Genomic DNA, 25,321 nt, shown 5'->3' with positions numbered 1-25,321 from the left:
GACTGGGGCTGAGGGGGGGGAGAGCACACGCTTATCTGAAGGGTGGAAACTAAAAGAACAGAAAAGACAAATGAAAAGAGTAAGATGGGTACGCGGCAAGGAACAAAATCAAGGCAAAGTGGAACAGAGAAAAAGGAACTGCAAAATATACATGAACAGAAACTTCAAACAAAGTGAAGAGGAGATGGTGCAGGCACCAGCTTGGGGGTTTCCAACCCCTGGCAGACCAGGAGGGCCATGTGGAGCAGGACCCTGGCAGCACAGGATGGGCTGCATGCTCCAGTGCCAGGGAGGCTCCTCCAAGCCCTGTGTGAATCCAAGTCAGGATCATGAGCATCACCCTTGCACCAGAGGCAGCCGCATGGGACAGCAGTGGCCACCTTGTAGCCAGGGTGGGGACAGCCAGAAGCCCCCTGGAGACACATCCCACTCCTTGCGGATGCCAAGGCAGGATTTTGGCTATGTTCCCTATGCAGAACAGCACACAGTAACCTCTGCTGAAACAGAGTCCATAACTTCTGTCGCTGGCTAAGGTATGTGTGTATGTCTGTTTTAAGTCAAAAACTAAAAAGTTGTCACAGCTAAGGAAAAACGTTTCACTTATGTGGTCAGGTTAACTGAAAAAACTTCCCCAAAACAACAGCCCAAACACAAGCTGGCCATCTTGGCTTGCTTGCTTTGCCTTCTTTCAGAGAGGCAAAGCCATACTCTGTAGTTATAAGCTATTCCTGTCATCTCTTCTCTCAGCTTAGTGCAACTTAATATGCTAGAGAAGATTTTTGTAAGCTCATTAAATATATATTTTTTTTTTCCATTAAGCTCACAGAAAACTCCTCACTTCGTGACCACAAAAGTCCCCACCGATGAGCATCTAGAGCTATATTCTCCTCTGCGCTGTAGTTTGCTTTGTGCTGCAGAGCGATGGGGAGCGCCTGACCTGGCATATCCAGCACCTCCACCCCTTCGTGCTGATGTCCCCTGGCAACACGGAGTCACTCCTGCGGTGGCTGTGCTTCCTTCTCTCCTCGTGGTTGTGGAAGAAGCGTGGCCAGGTCCCCTTGGTACGCCTAAAATCCCCCTCAGCTGTACAAGTTTTACCAAGTGCAAAACCTGCCTAGCTCCACCTGCACACCCCAGACCTGAGCCTCTGCGAAACAACACAACCATGCCCGAATGCACGTAAGTCCCTAGCCGAAAATGCTTTAAAATCTAATTGTAACTACAACCACTTTTAGCAGTCTAGCTCTTGTATAGCACCACGGAAAACCCAGCTACAGCTAGAGGAGACAAGCAGGGAGAGACGGTATCTGCTTGGCTTGATACGTGCCTGTGGTAGAGGTTCTTCTTTCCAGAGATTCCTGGCGCTGTTGCTGTTGCTCCATCACTTGTCTAAAACAGCAATGAAAAAACCCTCGGTCATTATGTAGTCTTTACAATTTTGAGTAAAAGCTTTATACACTGAGAAGCGCTCAAGCTGTAAATCTCGGGTGGTGCAAGCCAGTCCCTCACAGAAACGCTGTTCCCGTGAGATGGAGGTGGGTTTGATTTTACTTGCCCTGGCCACAGCAGTGCCATTGCATGCGTTGGGGAAGCGTAACCAGGACATTGCCCTGCACTTGCCAGACACTGCAGGGGCCGGCTGATCCATTTAAGACGGTAACTGCTCAACGGGCTCTGCAGGAGGAGTAGTCAGTGCCCCAGGTCCAGGAGTACCCAGTGGTCGTACACATGCACGGCATTGGCCTGAAGTGCATGAGCATTGCAAGGGAAGAGCAAGAAGCATCTCGCATAAAAGGACACAAGTCCTGAGTCTTTTATGGAATGGGACCCCAGAGGGCAGGTAGTTAAAATGAAAATATAAGGAAGCTTGATCTGCGTTTAGGTGCTGACTGTACAAAACTTGTTTTGTGCAGCCGCACAACCTGGCTGACAGCCGGCCACCTGATGCCCTGGCGCAGCCGGCCCTGTGCCGGCCAGCGCGGCCACGGGGACCATGGCTGCCACGCTGCCTCCACAAATGCAGATCACAACATTGCAGAGCTGCTTTTTTGGCAGCTTTTTCCCCCAAGGTGCTACTAGCTCCCATGTTACCCAGGCCTGGTGTCCCGTGGGCACTGCTGAGCCTTTTCCCAGGTCTGCTTTCCAGAGATGTGCAGTTCCCAGGGTCTATCAGCAGAGGTCTTCTCTCACACACTGTAACACTGCTGCAGAAAGAGCTGTCGCTGACCCCTGCCACAAACCCTCCCTGGCATTTCTCTTGGTAAAAAAGATAGAGAGCTAAAAACCAGACTATGTGCCAGGCTTTTTACCATGCACATGGATGTGGACTAAAGATTTCAACAATACTAAAACACAACTCTGAAATTACCTTACTGGAGCACTTGGTATAAGGTCTATTATCATTTTCTTCCATAATTCCTAGGCCAAGTTTGCCTTGAATTTGTTCCGCGTATGTTTGGGCAGGTCTTAACTGCTTAGAGATTTCTTTTTTCTGTTAGAACTTTACTTCATGGCCTGTACAGTAAGGCAAGCTTAGCTCTAGGCAACACTTCTGTTTTGACTCCTTATGTAATACTACAGAGAGATCTCCCTGCTACATTTTTACTTGTACTTTCCTGAGTCTGCAATTCTCAACAATTCTATCTTCTTACATACAAACAAAAGCTTTTTTTAGAACAAAAGTCTAGAAAAATAAAGTTACATTATGTAAGGAAAAAAGAATGTCTTAGTATGCAAAACAAATTCCCCATATTTGAATTCTAATTCAATAGATGGGACAGGAAAATCCACGATTATAATTATTCACTGTGGAGGGATCAATCCCCTTCCATGTTCAGGACATGCAATCCGTCGAACACTGGCAATTTCTGGAAAACCGTTACAGGCAGCTGAGAAAATTGTTATGTGTGCAAAGGGGAAACAGTTTTGAGGAACAGCCTTAGTTGGCTGATTCAACTGGTTTCACTTAAGCTATGACACTTGAAACCAAATAAATAGAAATCTTTACTTTAATACATACCCTGGCTCTGATTTGATAGTTATGGGCTGAACACATATGCAACAGCATCAATTGCACTGCTAAAATTTCAATTGTAAACACATGCACTAAGAATTTCCTATGCATAGCGTCCCCTCCTTAGCTTGGCATTTATTAGCAAAAATTGCTGATGAAGAACAACTTGACACATGCATTTGCCTCGTTAAACCTGGGGGGAATTCTAGGTTTATCTGGAGGACAGACTTGGAAAATCCCAGCCTGACAGAGCAGGAAAGAAATATGGGTAAGACTTCTCCAAGTCACTAGAGCCACCGCAGAGCAGATACGGGTGTGGGCTGCTCCCCAAAACAAGGGTCAGCCACCGCCACTTGAAATCATTGGGGTTCATACCAGCCCTGTCTGCCCTTGGGCAGAAGCAGTTTATACGTGCCAAATACACCCTCCCACACGTGCTAAAAGAAGAAGTTCTTACACTCTTAGGAAGTCAAATTTATTCCAGTGGAACTAAATAAAGCCTGAGATTGGCACAAGGCTGCTTAAGGAGTATGCAAGGAGTAAAGTACAAGAGGGGACAAATTACACTCTGACTTAAAAAGATATTCTTTTAACATTTGTGTAAAGGTCTCTAAAAAACCTTTTAAACATACAAATTTGCACAGTAGTTACCATAACTTCATTTCCTTGCCTGTTTATAAGATGTTCAAAAAAAGCTAGGCCTAAAATTAGGTCTGCTCTAAGCTTAAAGAATGCATCAGCATAATTAAAGCTGAAAATCCTCTAGTGCAGATGCAGTAATATCTAAGTGCATCTACTGGCATAGCTTATTCCAGTCCAGTGGAGCAAAAGAAGCTTTCTCAGAACCATGTGCCCTGTAGCAGTTGAATAATACCTACCCAAAAGGCTTTTACTGTCTTGAAATGAAAAACAATAAGTATTTTTTTTTCTCGTGTAGTTCAGCTGCTCACACTTTAAATGTACAGACTAGAAAGCTAAATTTGAGGTCTGAGTTACATATGATCTGAAGGATCAGTGATTTTCCTGGTTAAATGAAGAGCTGGATAAGGTCCTTCAGCCAGGCAGCAGGGACAGGCAGCATCCCCCCTCCTCTGGGTGAGCAGGAGCTCTCCTCTGACCTTTATGATAGCTTTGCTATCCCAAAGTAAATCTTGCAAATCTCAAGTGAAATATCATTACCCGCTGACCCATTTAATAGTCGTATGTAAATCCCTACTAAATCTCAGGCCATTTGGAATTATACACAAAGGCGCAGGAAACCAGTTTCCCTACGCTTTCCTTACAGTTTTTGGAGGGGGAAGGAGAGAATCTGAAGTACCTATCACAGCCCGTGTAAAGGCCTTGTCTTTACTGACCTATACATGGTTGGGGGGCGGGGGGGGGAGGGCAGTCAGAACGGTAGCCCTGGAGCATGAATGCAAATGCTGTACTGCAACACTTCATCCCTGCTGCTCCTGGAGCGTGAGCTATTAAGCTATACTACTCATAGGACCAGGGCGGTCCCTGGACCCCGCAAGGGGGGATCTTGCCTGCTTACAGGTTGCACCTACGAACAAAGGCAGAGCCCACTGAGCTCCTGTCACCTCAGATGGACATCCGACATCTTTGGTGCTGAACTGCCCCTGCTGGTCTCATTCCACTAAAATCCTTACAAAGCTATTTATTAACTGGACCAAACATTGGGCCACGTCCTCTGGAGGGCTAACTGCACTTGCTGATCCTCCCCTCGTTACAGAAGCAAATGCAGATGCCTCATTTAAGCAATGCCCGGTACCAAACTTGGAGCAGTGACAGGTCCTGCCGCCTTCTGTACTCCAATGCACTCCTGATGTAGTGAGGCTCACCAGCTTACACGTGTTATGGCAGAATATTCTGTGGCATTTCTCATGCAGTAGGAGCAACACACTTGCAGTGAGCAGGAATACAGGGAACAAAGGTGCTTTTTCTGTGTGCACAAGCCTATCCTTCAACAGGGAAGCACAAGCCTGCCCAAGCAGTGCTGCTGGCACGGACACCACCAATGCCCAGCAGACTGATCTCAGCTCTGACAGCATGGTCTACAGGACAGATGAGAAAACTTTGTCCAGAATGGGACAGGTACATCTTAAACTTAGCGAAGGAAGCTGAAGGTACTTCTGCTACAGGGATTTCTACTGCAGCTACAGGAATCTTGCCTGAATCAGCAAAGCTGAAATGAGATGGGCCTCATAATTTGGTTATGGAGACAGGCATGTAAGGAAGGACACTCCTGTCTACCTTCCCTTTGATATCAAGGAGACCACTCCTAGCAGCTAGAGAAAAGGCTGTGTGTAATGACAGCACTAAGGCTAGGCATACGTGTAAAGGCGAACGCTATGACTTTACACTTTGATTTATTACAGTGGTTTAGAGCAAAACATTCATAAAAGGAACAGCATATGATATAGGAAGCAGCCATACACAAAATGGGCCTAAGCTATTAATGAGAGCGTATATGGTCCGTCAGATGCTCCCTGGGCACTGTGACTGCCAAGTGCCAGCACGTGGTCCAGAACGGGCTGAGGTTAGCCCTTCATGTGCTTGAGAAACACACTCTGCAAAATGCTTTTAAACATGTTTTGTCTTTAACTTTGAACATCAGCATGCCTCACGCTTGCCTTTGAGCAAAAAGTTTACCTAGGGCTTCAGTTCACCCTTTAAAAAGTTACAGAATCGTTAGCAATAATTACAGAAAACTCAGGATCAGCTTAAAACAGGTACAAGTAAAAAGAACAGTGCTTGTTGGTGAGCAAGGACTGCACGTTAATCCAAGTTACAAACTAGAACTCTGCCATAACTGATTAACTGCACTTACCTTCTCTGTGCTTCCATCTCATCTGGAGATGGCCCATTCTGGACCTGGCGCTGGGCAGCTGGACCTACAGAAAAAAGAAGAGAATGCTATTAGGAAAGCAAATGTAGCTGACTTTTTCAAAAAACTCAGATTAATTGCTTCTTGATCTCACTATGAGAGAAAACCCTCAAGCATTATTGTCCTCTCTCTGCTTTATTTTTTTTAATTTATTTTTTCCTATTAGACAAATCATTGCCTCCTCAAATTTTTTAGTCCTACTGGGAGAATCCAATGGCTAAATGTGTGAGCAGATTTGTCCAGTAACTTGGCGCTGTGGTAGCTGTAGACCACATACTCATTGCCTGGTGAGAGACCCGCAGCGTTTCAAAAGATGTCCTGTGGAAGGATAGTCCATCACACCGGGATGCATTTCTAGTTTCCACAGGGTTCAGATCTAACCTCCCTGGATTATTCTGTGCTTGCACAGTAATTCAACCACAGTGCTGAGTTTGTGAGCGTACATACTAGCTATTGCTGCTCTGATGCTGAGTTGGCATCAAGAAGATGCCTGATGGAAGGTGCAAGGACATGCAAGACTAAAAAAGCCTTTTTCAAAGGTCACTTTTCTTTCTACAATGCTGTTGGTCTTCTGCTTCTGCAGGATCCACACCAAGCTGAGCCTTCACTGGCATTCACCAACAAAACTCAACTATGCATGTCACCATTTAACTCACATCTCCTCTTGACTCTGATCATTTAATCTCTGTTCTTGGACATTTAGTCAAGCACACTGACACATGCCATTTTCAGAAAGAAATAATTATTCTGAAAATAAAAATAATTGTTGGTAACATAAGCAACAGTGGTCTTGCATTCGGTGGAAGGAGGCCTGTTCTATTGATTTGACAAAGAGAGTTTCAATTGGGACTGAACAGATAAGAGCTCTATTAAATGCGAAAGCAATTTTCCTAATAAGAAGCACTGAGAAATAGGTCAGTTATATGCAGGCAATTATTATGTCTACATTATTTTTTTCATTTTCAAATGTAAAATTTCAACCTTTCAAAAGTTATTGAACAAGAGCGAATCAGAATTAACCACTTACAACCCCAAATATGTCACTCACAAATCCTTAAGGATATTTTTCTCAATGTTCTTTATATGTTTCTGCCAGGCAGAATGTCATCTGACAACAAATTTAGAAAGAATGACTGCGTGAAAACAGGAGAGATGGCAGAGATGCATCGCAGTCAGAAATTCCAGAGCACTGACTGATCCTGATGAAATTGTGCATATTTCTGAAATGTGTTTAAAAAGACTAACATTTGCAGAAAGGGAACACAGCACTTTCTGAAAATCAGGCCCGTGCATTTCAGTTTTGGGTATCCCAAAATTGGAGCCAGTGACAACCAGTGAGTCAAAAGCTCTGACATTTAAAAATAACTTAGGATTGGGTATGAAGTGAAGACAGTTCACTCCTTTAATGCCTCAACGACCGACAACATTGTTTGTCACAGGCCTTTGGCACAGAAATGCCACATTTTGTAAAGATCACACGAAACAATGAAGGGGGGGAGAGGGTGGTTTTATTGGAAGCAAGCCTCAGGAAAAAACTTAGCAGGTATTTGGGAAGCACAGAGCAGGAGGCTCACGTGTAAGGAGTTTAAGGTGTAACGAGGATGCCACGTTACTGTGTGAATGCTGGTACTGCACATGTCCACTGCTGAGGTGGAAGAAGGCCAGAGCTACCCCTGAGCAGCAGTTACAGAGTGAATTTAAACTTCTTCTGAACACAGTGGGAAGACAGGTAAGGTCCCACCCCCAGCTGGTGGAATTGGACCAAACTCCCCACAGTTAGCAGCATCACCAGTTTGGACCCTGGCTCTGGTGTGTGCAGGTAACACCCATGTTCTCCTGCGCACATACAATGTACCTGTGAGATTTGTCAATAAGCAGACTTCTGAGCGAAAGACTTTCAAGGCTTAAGTCAGCTATGCCTCCCTCACTGGGTAACAAATTCCACCACAACGAGCCTTAGCCATGCTCATCCCTGAGTATGATTTCATCATAAGAAAACTTCCCTTGTATAAAGACTCAGAGCATCATACAGAAGCCTGCACTCTGCTTGGGAAGAGGACTAAAAGTAGGCACCAAAGTGAACAAGAAAGGCCAGAGGGTTAGGCAGCAGAAACAACAATTCTTCCCTGGCAATAAATCATGTCAAAGTGTACAGGATGCTCTTACGATGCCATCTTAATCTGGTACTTTGGTGTGAATCTTCTTTTGGGGCCAAATACCCAGAAAAATGAGGCACTGTGGCCAGTTTGACTAACACGAGACACACAGAAACAATCGAAAACCAGACTATCAACACCACACAAAAAACCCAACTCCTTTTTTCTGTGGCACTGTTATGAACTGGCTATGTGTGTTTAAAACCAAACAAATCCAACCAATTTGGAAAATCCAAATCAATTTGGAAAGTGGCCTAAAGAAATCCTTTTAAGGCAACGTTACAAAACACATCTGGAAGTTGGGGATGTTGCTTGTTATGACCTGGAGTTTTCTCAAGCCGATCTTGTATAGCAGGCAGGTAAATGAAAAAGTGTATGGATCTGCAAACGAGTCCATCTCAATTTTCAGCATGAATGAGTCCTAGTAAATTCAATGAGTTTACTTATATTTTCTGGTATGTATGTGTATGCTTGCAGGATTAAGACCATACTTGAAACTAAATACCCAGGTTTTGGTTGCAATACATGGTTGCAAAATGAACACTGGCTTTAAAAAATTTGTCTGTGGTACAGCAAATACCTGATATATTCTCAGGGCAGACCACAATCCAATTCAGACAATGCTATTGGAAATTTTTTCCCTCACTTCACTGAAATAACCTAATTTCACTCCCTCATTCAGAGATTAGCTCCATGAATTAATGGTCCCTAATTTTTTTTTACATTAAGAACCCCAGCTGATTGTTTCAGTTGGCAGCACTTTGCCCTTATTATTGTTTGGACATAGTGTGAAATGTCCTTAAAATGAAGCACATAAAGCTCCTAATTATGTTTTGAAATTGCCAATTTCTTCATAGTTTCTATAGAAATGCCCTCCTCTTTTGGCAGACAAAAACAAGAGAAAAAAGATCAGAAGGAAAGAAGCTACTTCAGACCTGACTCAGTAAATAATCGACATTCAAAAATTCTTTGCATAAGTGGTGACAGATTTGCAGATATTTTTGTTTCTTCATTAATTTGAAAAGCCAGACAACTCTTCAGATGCACAGGGTACATGACTGCACGGCCCCCAAAATGCCTTAATTCTTTCTTGGGTATCTTGAGACATAGAACAATCAGTGTTTTCTGAGTAAGGACTAATTCCTCTCTTCTACAGGTTTAGATTTCTTACTTAAATCAACACGCTGCAGCAAAACATCATTCATTTATCTAAATCTTTTCCAAACACATTTTTCTTCTATTTTACCAGTGACCAGTAGTGCCACGTTAAAGAAGTGGACTGTCTTCATTTCATACATAATCCTCAGATATTTTTAATGTCCTTTTCTGCACGTTAGCTTTGTTTAGCACAATTTTCTTCTCAAAGTGCTTTAGAAGTGAAGTACCCTAACAAAGCTGGGAGACAAAAAAAGGCAAGCATGAACAGAAGAGGAGGACGAGGCTGTAAGAGGTAGCCTGTCCTCTCTCCTGTGTAAAACAAGAAGTTGTGGAGTAAAAGGTGGTAAGGTAATGGTACCTGAGGGAAAGCCCAGAGCGGCTGCAGGGGTCAGTCACAGCCCATGGGAACAGGGGTACCCGCTTTGGGTTCTGGCAGAGGCTTATATTGATTGGAAGTGGCTGGAAAGGAGTTTGAGGAAAGCTGTATGTGGAGTTGTCCTGGGATAACCAGGTGTTCAGGGCAGTCACACCTTTTGCTGCCAGGGGGGTTACAGCTCTTCTTGCTACCAGTGGGGAAACACACCAGTTCTGCTTGGCACTGGTTCTTGTTTTGCTTGAGTTTCTCACGACCAGAAGAAATAATTCCTTCTGGCATCCTGCTTGTGATCTTATTCAAACCCATCATTTTTATACAGTGATATGAAACTTTAATTTGCAAACCCTAAAGAAAAAGGTAAGATGTACCCTGTTTTGCCAACCAAGATTTTGCTTGAGGGTGGCCAATACACTAGAAAGTGCAACCCAAGGTTTCAGGTCTGTTCATTGCCAGAAACATAAATTCTGCTAGAGCTCCCCCCCTCCCAATCCAGACTTCTCAGCAGACCCAGGCACACCACCATCTGATGTGAAGTCTGCACACAGCTTCCATCTCTATAATGGTAGAGCTTCTTATTTCTTTGTCCTTGAGCTTGCTTTTAGCATGCTCAGCCAAAGTTCATACAGATACTGAAGGCAGGGATTATTTTCCCGCTTGGTTCCACATGTGTATGCTCTGCAGCGCACATACAGCAGAAACCTGTTCGACTGAGGGGTTTTTAAGTTCAAGTGGATTTCTAGGTTTAACTCCTCTCCACATTTTTAGGTATTTCTCAGACCGGAGCAGACATGAACAGTAAGTGCTCTCGGTGATGGCACCCTTGTTTAAACATGCTTCTCGAGTTGTCTTGTGAGCTGCCTCCGACCCTGACAGCCTTTGGGAACAGCCTCCCAGAGAAGAACGCTTCTCAGCACAATAAGCAGGAGACAGTTTTGCCACTGACCTGTTTGCAGCTTCACAGCTGTTATGATCTACATTTTTAGCAACTAATTAATGCAGGAGATACACTGTGACTGTCTGTGTTTCCTTGCTTCGTTGCTTTGTAATAATTAACCGCATCTTTATATAAGTATCTTGTGATTCAGCTCAAGGCAGATTTGGGGAGCACATGGATGTTTTCCCTGTTTGCTTTTTCTCCACCCGCTCAGCTGCCCCAGCACCCGCTTTGCCCTTCCCCAGCTGTCCCTAAAGACAGCAACGGGGAACTCCTGGCACAGGGCACTGCTTTGGGGGTGCGATGGTTTCCATACGCCGGTGGCCTGCGCCCTGCTACTGCTTGGAGATGTCTGTGTCCGGGCCCACGGAAAGCCACAGAATAGGACCAAAGCTGTCACCAAGTGAAAACCCATGCTCCTGTTTCTACTCTGGTGTAGCTGTGGTGGGAAGGCACGAGCGAGCAGGAACAACGTCATCATTTCTCTCCTGCTGGGCAAGCCGCAAGCAGCGTTTCTTTTTCCTCTCTTACAGACATTACAACTGCAAGAACCACTGACTGCATGCACCCAGGAAAGCGGCAAAACTAGGGCCACTTCCCTGAGCAGCCAGGATTTTGTGCTTCTTCAATACAGAAAGTCCAATCTACAGAGCTTTTATTCATTATACACGCTAGAAGCAGCCCCCAGGTGAGGTTTCTGCAACCCCTACAGCCTCCATGGTCCTTATGGACCAGTGTGATGAATGTGGCTGGCTAAGGAAAGGGTCCAGAGTCAGAGCTGAGTAAGAATCCGGGCTTTCAACTGATGAGATTGAAAATCTTTGTTCTGCATATAAACATAACATGACAATTTTGGGTGAAAAAACCCAGAGCAAACTATGGGAGGAAAAGAGGTGACAGACAGCTTGCTTTCATTGTTTGATGGTTTCAGCACACACTTGGATTGCGGGAGACTCAGGTTCAGGCACCAGGTCTGACCTGTTGTCATTTATATCCTGGGAATGTGACATAAACACTTGCTTATCTTGACCACAACCGCAGAAATCATCCCAGACTACAAGTTCATGCAAAGCTTTTCTTTCCCACAGCAATACCTTTCAAATAAATTGGCATTTTCTGACAGAAAACAAAATATCAGTTGTCAAAAGCATTTCTGGCCAATGCTAATCCCAGCGTCCCCATTCAGGTACAGCCTGGGCCACCACCCCCGTGTCAGGGTGTTGGGGAGGGAGCCCTGGCCGGGCTGCTGCCAGCTCCTGGGGCCAACCTCCACACCCACGCCGGGACTCGGCTGGATGGTGCATTTTGCTGTCTTTACCATAACCTCTCCCCTTCACCCCCACATAGTTTGGGGGGGATTCCTTGCTCCCAGCTGCACTGCTGCCTGATCCTGCTCCCCGAGCACCCCACAGGCAACGAGCCTTGCGGTGTGGGTGTAAAATCAAGCGGGCTCCGGCCCTGCTCTGGCCGGAGGGGGGAAGTCATCTGCGTCTCCTTCCACCACCGCTTCCCCCCTTCACAGGCTGGCCGTAATTTTAGCTCCCTTGCCGCTGTTGGGCAATCATGCTGCTGCTGCCGCAACTCCGTCAGCACTTTAAACATCTGCCTCTGCCCTGAGCACCTCGACCTGCTCTTGGCCCCTTCGGTCTGTCCTGGTGGGGACTGCACACGCCGGAGGTGTCCTGGCCGTATACCGCGAGGAAGCACCCACTGAGGGAGCCGGCGCAGGAACCAGGCATGGCATGGCTGTGCTAGTGACACTACGCTCAAACTCATTAGTAGAGACAATTATCCTGGACAAAGCACCGATCTAATTAGCCTAGATAAAGCACATAGATAAAGCAGGGTGCCTACGCTACTTCTGGGGCCCAAGCTAGCAGAGCCAGAGTTGGATGACACGACGGGTTATGTAGACCTAAATTTCCATGGCCACTTAAAGGACCGGGAAGAGGGATCACCCCACTGGCTGCGCCCCATCACTGCATTTGGGCAGAGCCATGGGCCCCTCACATGTGCTGTCACGGCATTTCCATGCCAGGGATTCGGGACTCAGCACATCCTGCCTCGTTTGACGTGCAACAGCTCACGCCTTAGGCACGCTGCGGGGAGCGTGCCTGACGGGGATGCATGGGCTGAGACAAGGCACAGACAGACGGCGGTTTTCTCTGGGGGTCACTAAGTGGCTCAGTTTTAAAAATTTTAACGCCATTAGGGTTTTGTTGCACTGTTAAGTCCACAGCAGAGCGCCTACAGCTCCGTACAGGGCCCTGTTGGCTCATTTGAATCACAATAAGCAAAACCACCCTAGCAGGGGGAGGGAGCACCCCCACCCAAGGGAGGGTGTGGGTACAGTGCCACAAAGCCTGCTTTCAGGCAGCCTCTGCCTCATTCCTATTAAACTCTAACTTGAAATAGAATGAGTTTCAGAGTGTTATTCACAGGCTGGGTGCCTCCTCAGCATTTATAACAGAATACATTAAATACTTTCTGTAACATCATTTACCCACGGACCAAACTTTTCCTCTGAGAACTGCCAAGAAAAGAACTTTTATCAGTCTTAATTAAGCTTCACCAATGCTGTGAAGCTGAAGTTAAGTGACTTGATTCCACCCAGACCATGTCTGCACAAGTAAAATTTGTTTGCATCAATTTACCTACAGGTGAGATTTGCTACTGACACAGTTAAACCTATGCAAAAGGTCACCTAAGGCACTCCAATTCTGATGCAGACCAAATTAGTTTTGGTTTGACCTAAGGCAAGAAGAGTGCAGTGAAATAAGCATTTCCAGCTCCGTGCCAGAAAACTTTTCTACCTCCTTCCCTTTGTCCCTTGGTGGGCGACAGTGCTGCAAGTCTGTGGCAGTGCAAAGTAAAACACATCCTCCTAGCGCCATCCCCAGCAATGTTTTACACAACCTCATTTTACTTGATAGTACCCTGGACAAGGAGCAGCCTCTATCCAGGTACCGACTCTCAGCTGAAGTGTAGAAACTCCCGGCTCTGCAGCCCTTAAAAGTGCCATTCCCAAGACTGCAATTGCTTTACTTTTACCTTTACCTGTAAGATCACTTTAACCTAACCTGAAACAGGCCCTCCTTAAACTGGAACAAGGATGTGAGCACAGGGATCTCTATGAAGTCTGTTCATTTAAACTAAAAACTGATTTAACATTCACTGCTGAAACTTTCTGATGTAGATAAGATTTAAGGACAGTGACAGAGCTGGAAAAACAAGCCTGGTATTTAACATGGGAGAGCCCTACCCTATCATTAGTTCACACCTCCTGCAAGTACATACATACAGGTGTGTGCGCTGCACACAGTCCTTTTTTTTTTCTTTTTGTTTTAGGAAAACCAACAAATTGCAGGGGTCTCTCCATGCGCAACCACACGGCTGTGCATGGGTACTGAGCAGGACGTAAGACACGAGATCCAGAGAGAAGTTACCAAATAGAAAAGCCATGCAAAGATCCAGTGCTGCAAGATGATTATAAAGAAATCATCTTCAATTCACCAGAAGTGCTACTGAACACACCAACATGAAACCAGAGTGCCTTTGACTCAACTGCTAAAGCTGTTAATTTGGTTATTTTTGCATAAAATATGATGGCAATTGTTTGATCCTGGCTGTTTATTCATCATGGTGCTGGCACAGCATTTGATAATTTTTCATGCTAGTGTCTTGGTTGAGCTGGAGGAAAAAAATTTACTTTTTTCATTCTGAATGCAACAGAGTCAGTGGTAAAGCAGCTCCTGCAGTAAGCAACCGCACTCTGACAGCAGGGACCATATTTAATATGTAAAGGACATGGCTCAGGTGCATTTACCTCACCACCAGTGCCTTGGCTCAGGAGCACAGCTTGGGTTACCTCTCACATAAAAGATAGCACAACCAGCTTTAAAAGAAATTTAAAAATACACAAAGGTGACTGTGCAAGCAGGAAGCCTTCTACAGTGAGGTGGCTCCCGGGCTATCAGGGTCAGCATCTCCCCCAGAATGCAGCCTGGGGTGGTGGGACTGCATCCCCGCGACTAGGGCATGCAACGATGGGGGACATCCACCTGTCTGGTCTGGGCCTCCCTGTATTTTATCTGGTGGCTGATTAATGTAAAATATAAGAATTGCACAAGAACTGGCAATTATTTTGCTCTCAGCAGGTCAGCTCCAACCGGAAGAAAAAAACCCGCACGCTGATCTAGAATAGCACGAGCTCGTCGGGGCGGCGGGAGGTGGGAAATGAAAGCTGCAGTTCTCCCTGGCCGGGGGGGGTGGCTGAACCTTGGTACCCCACTTCCCAGGGAAGTGCTTCAAGCACCAGACCTTCAGGGCGGCAGCAAAGCAGACGGCGATGCCTACACAGCTCACTGGATCAGGCCCCAGCACCACGGAGCCCAGTGAAGGTGTCGGGGCAGGACCAGACCCTGTGCAGCGCCGGGTCCCCAAGAACACCGATTACGGCCAGCAAGATGAGCGTTGGAAACGGCCCCACAGGTCAGGGCAAGGTGGAACTGGAGCATCCCAGAGGGGATTTTGGTTGCTGTGCTGAGGTCTGAGCAAGAAAGAACTAATTCAGCGGCTGCTCAACTATTCTCTAATGAAACAGAGGTGGGCACGGCAGCCACCCGCCCTGCAGGACCCAGCGGGGGACGCCTGCACCCCCCTCCTGTGCAGGGGCTGACGCGGGGGCTCTGCTGCGTTTAGAGCAACAGCCTTGCTTCCGCAGTAGTTTCATGATAAGTAAGCATCCTACGACCGACTGCTTTTGTTATGGGAACTGTCCCTGGCTCTGAGAAAAATGGTATGTGGACAGTAAGCTATGGGAATAGCTGGGGGGTCTTTTTTGAGGGGGAAAAAAAAGGCATCGCTGAATTGCTAAGGGTGTGATTCCAGTGTTGCTGGCTTTATAAACATGTCCAGGGAAGATGATGGAATAAGATGTCAATCAGTGCCATAAGTGAAAAAGTAATCCACAACATTCAGGAGCATGAGACTAGCTAAAAAATGTATTAGATAAACCCCACAACTATTAGTATTAAATAAACAAGCCTACAAGCACTTCAGTTCTTTTCTTCCCCCCTCCCGCCACCCCCCTGCCATGCAGCACCCAGCGGGGGACGCCTGCACCCCCCTCCTGTGCAGGGGCTGACGCGGGGGCTCTGCTGCGTTTAGAGCAACAGCCTTGCTTCCGCAGTAGTTTCATGATAAGTAAGCATCCTACAACCGACTGCTTTTGTTATGGGAACTGTCCCTGGCTCTGAGAAAAATGGTATGTGCACAGTAAGCTATGGGAATAGCTGGGGGGTCTTTTTTGAGGGGGAAAAAAAAGGCATCGCTGAATTGCTAAGGGTGTGATTCCAGTGTTGCTGGCTTTATAAACATGTCCAGGGAAGATGATGGAATAAGATGTCAATCAGTGCCATAAGTGAAAAAGTAATCCACAACATTCAGGAGCATGAGACTAGCTAAAAAATGTATTAGATAAACCCCACAACTATTAGTATTAAATAAACAAGCCTACAAGCACTTCAGTTCTTTTCTTCCCCCCTCCTTTTTTGATTACTTTTTAGAATGTCTGTCAAGCCTATTTTCCTGCACATCCAGGTTTGAAACATTTCAATAAAGGTTAAGATTAGCTCATAATCCTGTGCCTCTAGGCAATAATGGAACTTCAAGAAAAATGCCAAATATCATCAGACTCTTGTTAAAATCCAGAGCATTAGCCATACCAAGAAGCTGTTACCTCCCTGCCACTGCAGGGGGCCTGGTTAAGGCCAGGGCCCAGGCAGTCGATGCTCCAAAGAAGCCGAGGGTGTAAATCAATACACCGCATCTAAACACACGGCTTATATTGCAAAGATTTTTTCCTGAATTTGCTTTTAATGAGGACATGAGCTGTTTCACTCCAGTGATAGTTTGCCCAGCTCTATCCCAGCAGAGAAGGGAGCACTGGCAATGCTGGCCTCGTGCTCTGCACTAAGAGCATCGCTGAGCTCCGAAATCCCTTTCCCACTGACTTCAAGGGGCAATGTCTCAAGCCCCATGCATCCATCTCGTGAAATATAAACTGAGTATCTTCCTCTAGCTAAGTGTGACCATGTGTGTATTTCCACATGAGTACATGCATGTACCTGTTTATACTCACTTCATACTTACAATTCCTTACATCAAATAAAAAGCATGAATTCAATCCTTTTTTGGGGGACAAATTGAATCTCTTAAAATCTCTGAAGCTGCAGGGAAAGTGAACCCAGCCTCTGGCATGCACAGGAGTTCAATCAGCTGATATTTACACACTTGGCTTGTCAAACATCAACTCTAGTTTTGTTTAACAATAAGACTTATGACACATTAAATCAGAAAAATATATATGCTTAGTGTAGCCTGGCGCAGCACCCAAGGCGCCTAGAGCACCACGGTCTATTCTTGGCCCAACCCCATGTACAACCTTGCAAGGCAAGGCTCTCAGTTTTTAAGTGTCTCCTTGTTTTTTCACTCTCCGGTGAGACAGAAAACTTCTCAGGGCATCTTCTCCACAACGTGGAGAACAGCAGGGCCCCGTACATGCATCAAAGCGGCATGTACACATAGAAAACACCACATTATAAACACACAGTTTGCATATGGTTAGGATCTAGACAAAATCCATTACCATGATTTAAACCCCAACACTGCTGTAAGACAGCTAGGATAGGCACCTGTGCCTGGACAGAGTGCTGGAAGGCAGAGGACTTTTCAATGAAACACAACTAAATGGAGGGATTTATGAAAAAATGTGAACAAAACGTTAGCAATGGGTAGTCCTCCTTGACAATAAACACACAAGTCTAATAAATTCAACAAACAAACAAAAAAAAAATCAAATACAGCACCCGATCCCCTTTACATGAGCACCAAGTGCCAAGCTCTCTGCTTAAGGGAAGCCCAGGTCCCACTAACTAGGAAGGTCTGTAGTAAATCCACCCACCCTGAGCTGAATAGCCCAACCCTCCACAACCTGGCAAATCCTCATTTCCAGAAAAAGGTGACAGGAATTGACAGTCACAGACAGGTCATTATGCAAGAAAAAAAATAGGTAAATATCCAGATAACTATAGCAGGTATAAAATGTTGCTCTTGTTTGTATCTTTTTTTTTAAAACCAGTATCTATTCCATGAGTACAGATGCTATTCATTAACAAGTAAAGGCAGAAGCAATCCAACACGCTGATTCAGAAGTCATCGTCCCACATTCTCGCCGTAATGACTTCTGATTTAACAGCCCTGACTAATGCCAGCATCATCTGAACCTAATTGGTAATTTCTTTCAAATATTATCTCAGCATCCTACTGCCTGCCTGAATTAAAAGCAAGCGAAAGACAAACGATCCATCGATGAGCTTACAACCGCAAGCGATTTTCCAGCACAACTGGATGGCGGCACAGAACATTTCCATGCAAAAATGCCCCGGCACAAGCATCCCTTCCCCCTTCCTGGGACAGCTCCCGCCAGAGCACAGCATGCAAGGGACGGGGCGTGCAAGGCAGCGGGGAGGTTTCCATCACCTACAAGACATTCGGCACAGGATGACGCAGTCACAGTGGCAGAGGCAGAAGCAGTGCCAAATCCATTCCCTGCTGACCATAGTATGGTTTTTTGCGCCCCCCCCCGCCTCAGCGCACTCCTCTCTGCACCTTCCTCATGCCCAGCACTTACCGACCGCCCCGCTGCAGACTGGGTTTCACCAGGTGTAATCTATACACCGCCGCGGCAGCAAAGTGGGCCTGGCCGCTTAAATATTTAATCGGACTCTCTTCCTCACCTATCACCATGCTTCGGGGTGTCTGAAGCCAGACTTCATTGTCTGGGCTTTCACATAATACCATGGAAGTCAGAAAGAAATTGTGCCTTCTGCCCCCCACCCCAAACAGACCACCATATGTTCGCCTACATGCAAGTAATTACAATAAAGGCAAAGTGTCAATAAGCAGAAAATTAGCTTGTACTGGGGAAGAAATGACTGCAAGTGAACATGCAGGATCAAGTTCACCGGCGGTGTAGCTGCTGAAGTCAAAGGGGCTACATCAGCGATGAATGTCGAGTGCTAGTTTTAAAATATAAGTGTGAACATGCAGGATTCAGAAATAAATATGTATGGCTTAAAATCCCCTTCCGCTGTCTTTCCATTCTTTTCGTCAACCCATCATTCTTGATCTCCTCTGATCCCAACACTTTTCTCCCTTTCTACTCTGTCTGCTAATCACTTCCCTCTTCTATATTTAAATACAGCAGGTCTCGCGGAGGCAATCCGCGAGTTGAAGTTAATGGACAGTTTGTATGAGGAGGCTATGCAGAATATTCATTCTCTGTCGTCTTTGCCTTATCACCAGTCCTTTGATCTGTTTCTTTCCTTTCTCCCTGCCTTCGCATTATTCTGGCTACTGGGGACTTCACACAGCCCAACCCTGCACTCCTCAAGCGCAGTCATAGCTGGTTTAGGGGATGTATCTCCATAGGTTCAGTGACACCACTCTTAGTTAGACCAGTCAACGTTTTGACCCACTGAACTTAGCAGGTAAGTCTCTTATCTAGTATCTAATTGCTCGAAGATGCAGAGTAAGAACTATAAGGCTCTTCGTATGGTTCGAGCGGGTGAAACCCCAGGTGGGGACAGGTTTGTAACTACCTTGCCATGCACCAGAGCCACTCCTGTCCATCTCAAACAATACATATGCAGCATAACCGAGTAGTTGCTCTCTCCATACCTGCCTCCTACAACGTTAAAACAGAGAGTTTGAGTGATATGTAGGTATTCCAATAGCAAAGCTGCTTATCATATGTTTTCTAATGCTTGTTGCTATGAATTATTTATGTCCCATTTTAAGTCTCCAATATCAATACCTCTCAGGTATGCTCCACCATCCGATGCAGCAAAACAAGTATTAACTAGTTAATATTTGAAATAGCAAAAACTCTGTAAAGAGCAAACTATTTTTTTCACTATGGCACCCAGATGGTCGGAATTCTACCTGCATAGGCTCACTGTTTTCCGCTTGCTGGCTTATAAAGCCATTAGAGGCACATCAGCAAACAGGAATATTACACTCAAACCTGAGTGTAAATTCAGGTTTCCACAGCCATAAATGCCAACAGTCTTATGTAATTACTTTCTGAGGGTCTTAAAAAATCCAGAAATAAATTTAGATTAATAAAATTGGGATTAAAATAATAAAATTTTGCACTATGTTTTATTATCAGGACTCCAGTTTTTCTAAAGAAAAAGGTACGTTCAAACCATTGCATTCCCAGTTTTGAGGACACTCCAAATCCTTTTTGTTCTCCTTTGCTTTCCTCCTGTATCTCACAACGAAGGGAGGCATCCGGCTGGTATAAAACATCAGCTCTGATCTCTGACGCGCTGACTTACCCTGCTACCACCGGTGGAACCACCTGCTGTTTCAAAAGAAAACAGTACTACACAAATGCAGGCAATTAAAAAAAATATGCCAAACTTATGAGGGACTCTGTAAACACAGAGATGTACAACTTCATTCTGTCATAAGAATGAGTCTAACTTTTTTAATGACTTATTTGTCCAAGTGTATCTGTACCTCATATTTTCTTTATTATTGTCTTTAGCTCTTACACACTAAGGTTTTGATTGCTAAGGGGTTAAACATACTCATGACTAATAAAGAGCTGGAAAATATCCTTCAAGGCCAAACACCAAATCTCAGGCTGATCTAGCAGAGATGAACAATTCCCGCAGATCCTTTTGCAGACTTACCACCTGCACACAAAACACCCTGCCAACGAAGCCTGCCATGCAGCCAGGAAAATGAGTGACTGAGTATGCTCACTTCTTTCTCCTTCTGCCTAACCCTAAAATTAATGCAACACTTTTAAATAGCTCATTCAAACACAAAGTGGGGCAGCAGAGCCAGTGCCACCGTCTGACTGAGTAAGCGGCATTGCATGGGTTTAGGTGATCTACAAGGAGAGCATGTGTGGACTGAGAACAGGTTCCCTCAGGGACTCCACCATCACTTTTGACTCTGAAATGAAGATTGAGATCCACAAGCTCATCAGCAAGAAAGCGTCCCCTCAGAAGTGTGAAACAGCAGCATGGCCCACAGGAAATATAAAGAACCTGAGAAAGCAGCAACCCACCACCTCTGCTTCTTATGTTGTGCAAATGAAGTTATGACTTGCTGTTACAATTCTAGTTACAATGCTACTAGGGTTGGTCTAAGCTTGGAAAAAAAAAACATCAGGTGTGGCCAAAAATGTTGTGACCAAGTTTTTTTATAACATCTGTATTGGGATTCCTAAACTGTGGTACATGTGCCACCAGCTGCATGCAAGTCACTTAAAAGCCATATTCTGATGTGCAGCATGTGGTACTGGGCATAAAACCTTGCAGAGACCTCATAACTTCTTACGATCATTACTTGACTCTTGCCTTCACAAAGGTTACAGGCCAGCTCGCCCGTGGCAGGACAGATGATTCCCGAACGAGCGGCACTTGCAGATGTTGTACACCTAGAGAGATTTTAAGTTACAATTCAATGGACCATCTCTTACTCCAGTGTAAGAAGCAACCTCGACCCCATTTTGAGCACGAACCAATACAAGCTGGCTGGAAGGCAAACAGCCCCTCGACTAACTGCTCCTGTAATCCTTGTAACAGGAAATCAATTGTGCAAATTGCATTTTGAGAAATATAAATCACTGCTGAGTCTATAAAAAAGGCTGACAAATTGCTCTTGATGCCCAGCGCTTACTTGGTGCAGCAGTCTTCTGAAAGCAGATGTGCTAGAAAAACGCTTCTTTTCTATACAGAAGTTGGAAAACTGTAATTCCACAATCCACAAGAGTAAAAATAAAGGACAGCTCTGATCCTGCAAGTGGTAGCAGGCAGGCAGGTGGCTCTCCTACGTGAAGTCTTTTGCAGGAAGACTGTAATTATCTGTCTGAGCGCCTGCTGATTGTATCTAGAGACTGTGTGCATAGGAGCCAATATGCAGCTGATACAACTTGTGTCATTTTAGTTTCTGTACATTTTGCCCTTAACTGAAAAGGTTGCATTCCCTTTTTATTTATTTATCTATTATCCGTGCTTGGGGAGGCACTTCCCAGCTAAGAACCCAGAGGCCGTGCCCAAACTGAAATAACCCTATGAATTGAACTGAGGGCTTGGCTTCACGATTTTAGTAGTGCCTTTATTCACTGGCACTTTGAGACGGTCTGTACTCTAAAGAGCTCTGGAAAACACTCAAGAAGGAGACCAATGAACTTTTAAGTTCCTCAGATGGGGAAAATATACTAAAAAAGCCATTGTCATGCCACTGCCCAGATCACTGGTGGAAATCAGTTTCTTTTATTGAGGATCAGTGTCAGATGTTTTGTCCTACCTGTAGAAGCTGTTTACACTGAACCAGCTTTAATTTTTGATACTGCCTTTCTCTGCTGTCAACCTCCATCTCCATCATCACTTCCAAGGGACTCCTGGGTACTATGCTGAGGAGAGCTGAAGTGTTTCCCACTAGTACTTGCTGCTTGTGGGATGGCTCTTAGTCTGCGGACACTGCACTCACATACCCTAGCAATTCCATTGGAGCAAGATTGTATGGAGCAGATTTAAGATGCGGAGGAAAGCACCCTGCTCATCTCCACATTTTGTCTCTCTGGAGCTGCTCCCTGCACAGAGACCTTGGCTAAGCCCACACTGAGACGGGACTCCTGCATGAAGCTGATGGATTCACTCCCAAATTTCAGTGTCTGCAATACTGGTACAAGGGAATGAGACCCACCTAGGCATACAGCATGTAACCTTCATTTCTTACATAGACAGCCCAGGTCCAAGTGCCTGAACCACAACTCCCCTACGGGAGTGAGAAGACCCACTTGGCACAGCATCTATTTCAGAACCAGACCCTAATATGTGTATATCCAGTTACAATTTTAAATAGGATGCAAGACTGAAAGTTTCTGCCAAGAAGTAGAGAGCAAGAAGCATTCCAGGCAGATGAGAGTCTCACAGACTGAGCCCAGAAAACCCATCAACTCAAGTAAAAATTACAGCTACCAGAAATTTATCTGCGTTGCAGTGTCTTGTACTGATGCCTTTCTCTAATAATATGCTATGATTAAGTCATGTCAGTGTTTGTAGTACTAAATTAAACTATTTTTAAAAGACCTGCTTGCACTGTACATATCTTTTCTTTGCAGGGTACTGCTAGGAGCAAAATAGCTGTACGGGAAAGATGAAGGCTGGTAAGTCATTTCTGATGACAGTTTCTCACTTGCAAGTTATTTAAGCTGCTGCTTGTCAGTAGCCCATACTATGGTAATAATTAAATAGTCACTAGTAACACACCTGCATTACAGTATTTCTGTACTTTCTAAATTGTGTTCTACAAAAAAATTCAATTAATTTAACTGATGGGAAATTTTGAAGTCTATGCTACACTGCTATTAAGATCATTTGGTATAAAGGAAGTGCTGGCATGGATTCGATACTTCTTAGAGGGCTCAACTTTAATTAATTTCAACTTGCAAATTGATTATGATTCACTTGAAAATATTCGGAGAGCGCATTCTGTTCCCTGAGAGTGAGAACAGGCATTTTTGGGGAGACCATGATGTATGTTCCGTATGACACAGAAAGCCTGAGCCCCAAGAAGAAGCCCCAAACTCCTTTAAAGAGGCTAGCAAGCACAATTCAAAAATACTTCAGCTTTGTAACTTCTGGTTGCATCACCAGTCTCCTAAAACCTCCTCAGTTATCAGTGCCAATCTGAAAGAGGGATGAATCCTCTCTGGCAGCCTGTCTCTTCACTGATTACAGGAGGAGTCCGGGTGAGACTCCACGCCAGACGTTCAGTCCTGTAAATATAGCTGGGATGAGTCTAATCCTAAAAGACTAAGCCACAAGCTCCACCAAAAATACCCGTAGATTCAGGGAGGGTTTAGAAAACGGAGTACCGCTGTGTGCCGGTTCATCATTCTGCTCACCACCGGTGACTCACTGTTGGGTGATGCCAGAGCAAGCCTTGCGTGGAGTGCAAACGCTCCTCGTAGTGAGTAATAAATACCTGTTTGGCTCTGTCTTAGCGTCCACAGTGGGATGTTGCCTGTGAAATGAAACAGCCTGCCCCCCTCCCTGTTCATCCCCTGGAATGAGGAGCTGAGGTTTATTAATCATTGAGCTTGGGTGACCAACTTTCTGTCCTATTTTCTGGCTGTCGAGGTAAGTGGTTGTGAGACAACTGCGACACAGGGCACGTATCTTCCCTTCCAGCACAGGGAAAAGGGACTTCCCAGAATGAGAGTTAAAAATAGCTGGTTTGCCTGGAAGGGCGTATTCACTTTGAAACACGGAAAACAAGTCTTAGCTGTCATCTCTAACATGACAGGCATCTTTAGCACCCTGCTCTCTGTCAAAATACCCGCTGCCCTGCTCCTTCTTAAATTTTCACCATTTCAAATTGTAGATGCTTTTCACCACATCATGACAAGCTTGGGGGGAGAGAGGGCAGATAGGGCCTTCTCAATTACATTCAAACCAGCCTTATTCACACCAAAATAGGCTCTTCGAGGCTATTTCTTGAAATCTATTGCAGCCCTGCCTTTCTTCCCACATTTCTTACACCAGTGTTGTTTCAGCTCCCCAGCATCCCCTTTCAGCCCCGCTCTGTGCCTGTCCACCCAGGTGGGGGGCAGCCTGGCTGCATCCTGCCCGGCATGGGGATGACCGGGCAGTCTGGTTTGGAAACCACGTATCAGCATCAGCAAGGCAGCTGCCCGAGCTCAGTGCTCTTGCAGGCAGGGTGCATCTTTTCAGACATGCTATTTTGTCAGTGATGGTAATGAGCCAGTTGGGAAGACTTAACTGGGCAGATTCTCTGTCACATGCAGTTATTAAATCAAGATTATGGCTTTCTAAGTATGCCTTTCTAGCACAAACAGGGCATTATGCACTTGGTAAAGAATTTGTGGGCAGAACACCGTAGGTTTGAACACAGAGGTTAGAATAGATGGCTTTAATGATCTCTTCTGATCTCAAAATCTAGGAATCTAGCATCATCACTTATCACTTCCTTTATACCAACGATCTGCCTGACTCTTCCAGGAATCCATTAAAGCTTAAAAGCCTGCCAAGCTGAGAAAATTGCCATGATATTTCCAGCTCCTTTCCCCAGAATTTTACATTAATCCTTCCCCTGGCCTCAAGCAAGCTTTGCCACTTTTCTTCTGAGCAGCTTGAGCAAGGAGCATGGTTGGGCTGCTCCTCTCTATGGTTTCTTATGGGCTCCCTCCTCCCCATGTGTCCCCTCTCAGGTATTGCCAAGCCACTGAAGGAATTGGGAAGCTTTCCTTGCCATTCCCTGACATGGGTATAAGGATTTCTTCGCAAGTCTGGAAGCCAACACCACAATTCACATTGAAGAAGCAGCTGACACAACCAAGCAGAGCCTACCAGGCCTGCAAACAGCTTGCAGATTTAAGTGATAGCCTAAATAAGAACCACTCTGAATGTCATTCATAATAAAGCTGAAAAACTAGCAACGTCCCGCACTTTTCTCGCATGCAGAAGCACCAAGCAGGAGACAGCACTTGCTACCTGGCTGCCAAGGACAGGACCTGGTTGAACACCCCCTCCCCACCACCAGTACAAACCCACCCGAGCAGTGGAGAAACGTGAGCAATTCTGCATCATGCTGATGAAGTTCTTAATCTGCATGTCACCCAAGCTGAACTGCAAAACACAGCTGCCTGCCCTAGTTATCAAATGACCTGAAATTCAGCATGATC

General features: G+C 45.3%; 1 protein-coding gene across 1 annotated transcript in view; it reads right to left on the bottom strand.

The window, feature by feature from the left end:
- The window catches only part of EVL (Enah/Vasp-like), an 88,122-nt gene that overhangs the window by 16,368 nt on the left and 46,433 nt on the right, over window positions 1–25,321 (bottom strand). The window contains exons 4-5 of the mRNA XM_035892429.1: window positions 5,847–5,910; window positions 1,328–1,389 (exon numbers count right to left, since the gene is read on the bottom strand). Of these exons, the coding sequence (XP_035748322.1) occupies window positions 1,328–1,389; window positions 5,847–5,910 (126 nt within the window). The remainder of the gene's footprint in view (window positions 1–1,327; window positions 1,390–5,846; window positions 5,911–25,321) is intronic.

The sequence above is a fragment of the Egretta garzetta genome, unplaced genomic scaffold (assembly GCF_000687185.1).
Source record: "Egretta garzetta isolate BGI_Z169 unplaced genomic scaffold, ASM68718v1 scaffold374, whole genome shotgun sequence".
NCBI lineage: Eukaryota > Metazoa > Chordata > Aves > Pelecaniformes > Ardeidae > Egretta > Egretta garzetta.
The sequence above is the reverse complement of the archived record's forward strand: the minus strand, read 5'-3'. Positions and strand labels throughout refer to the sequence as shown.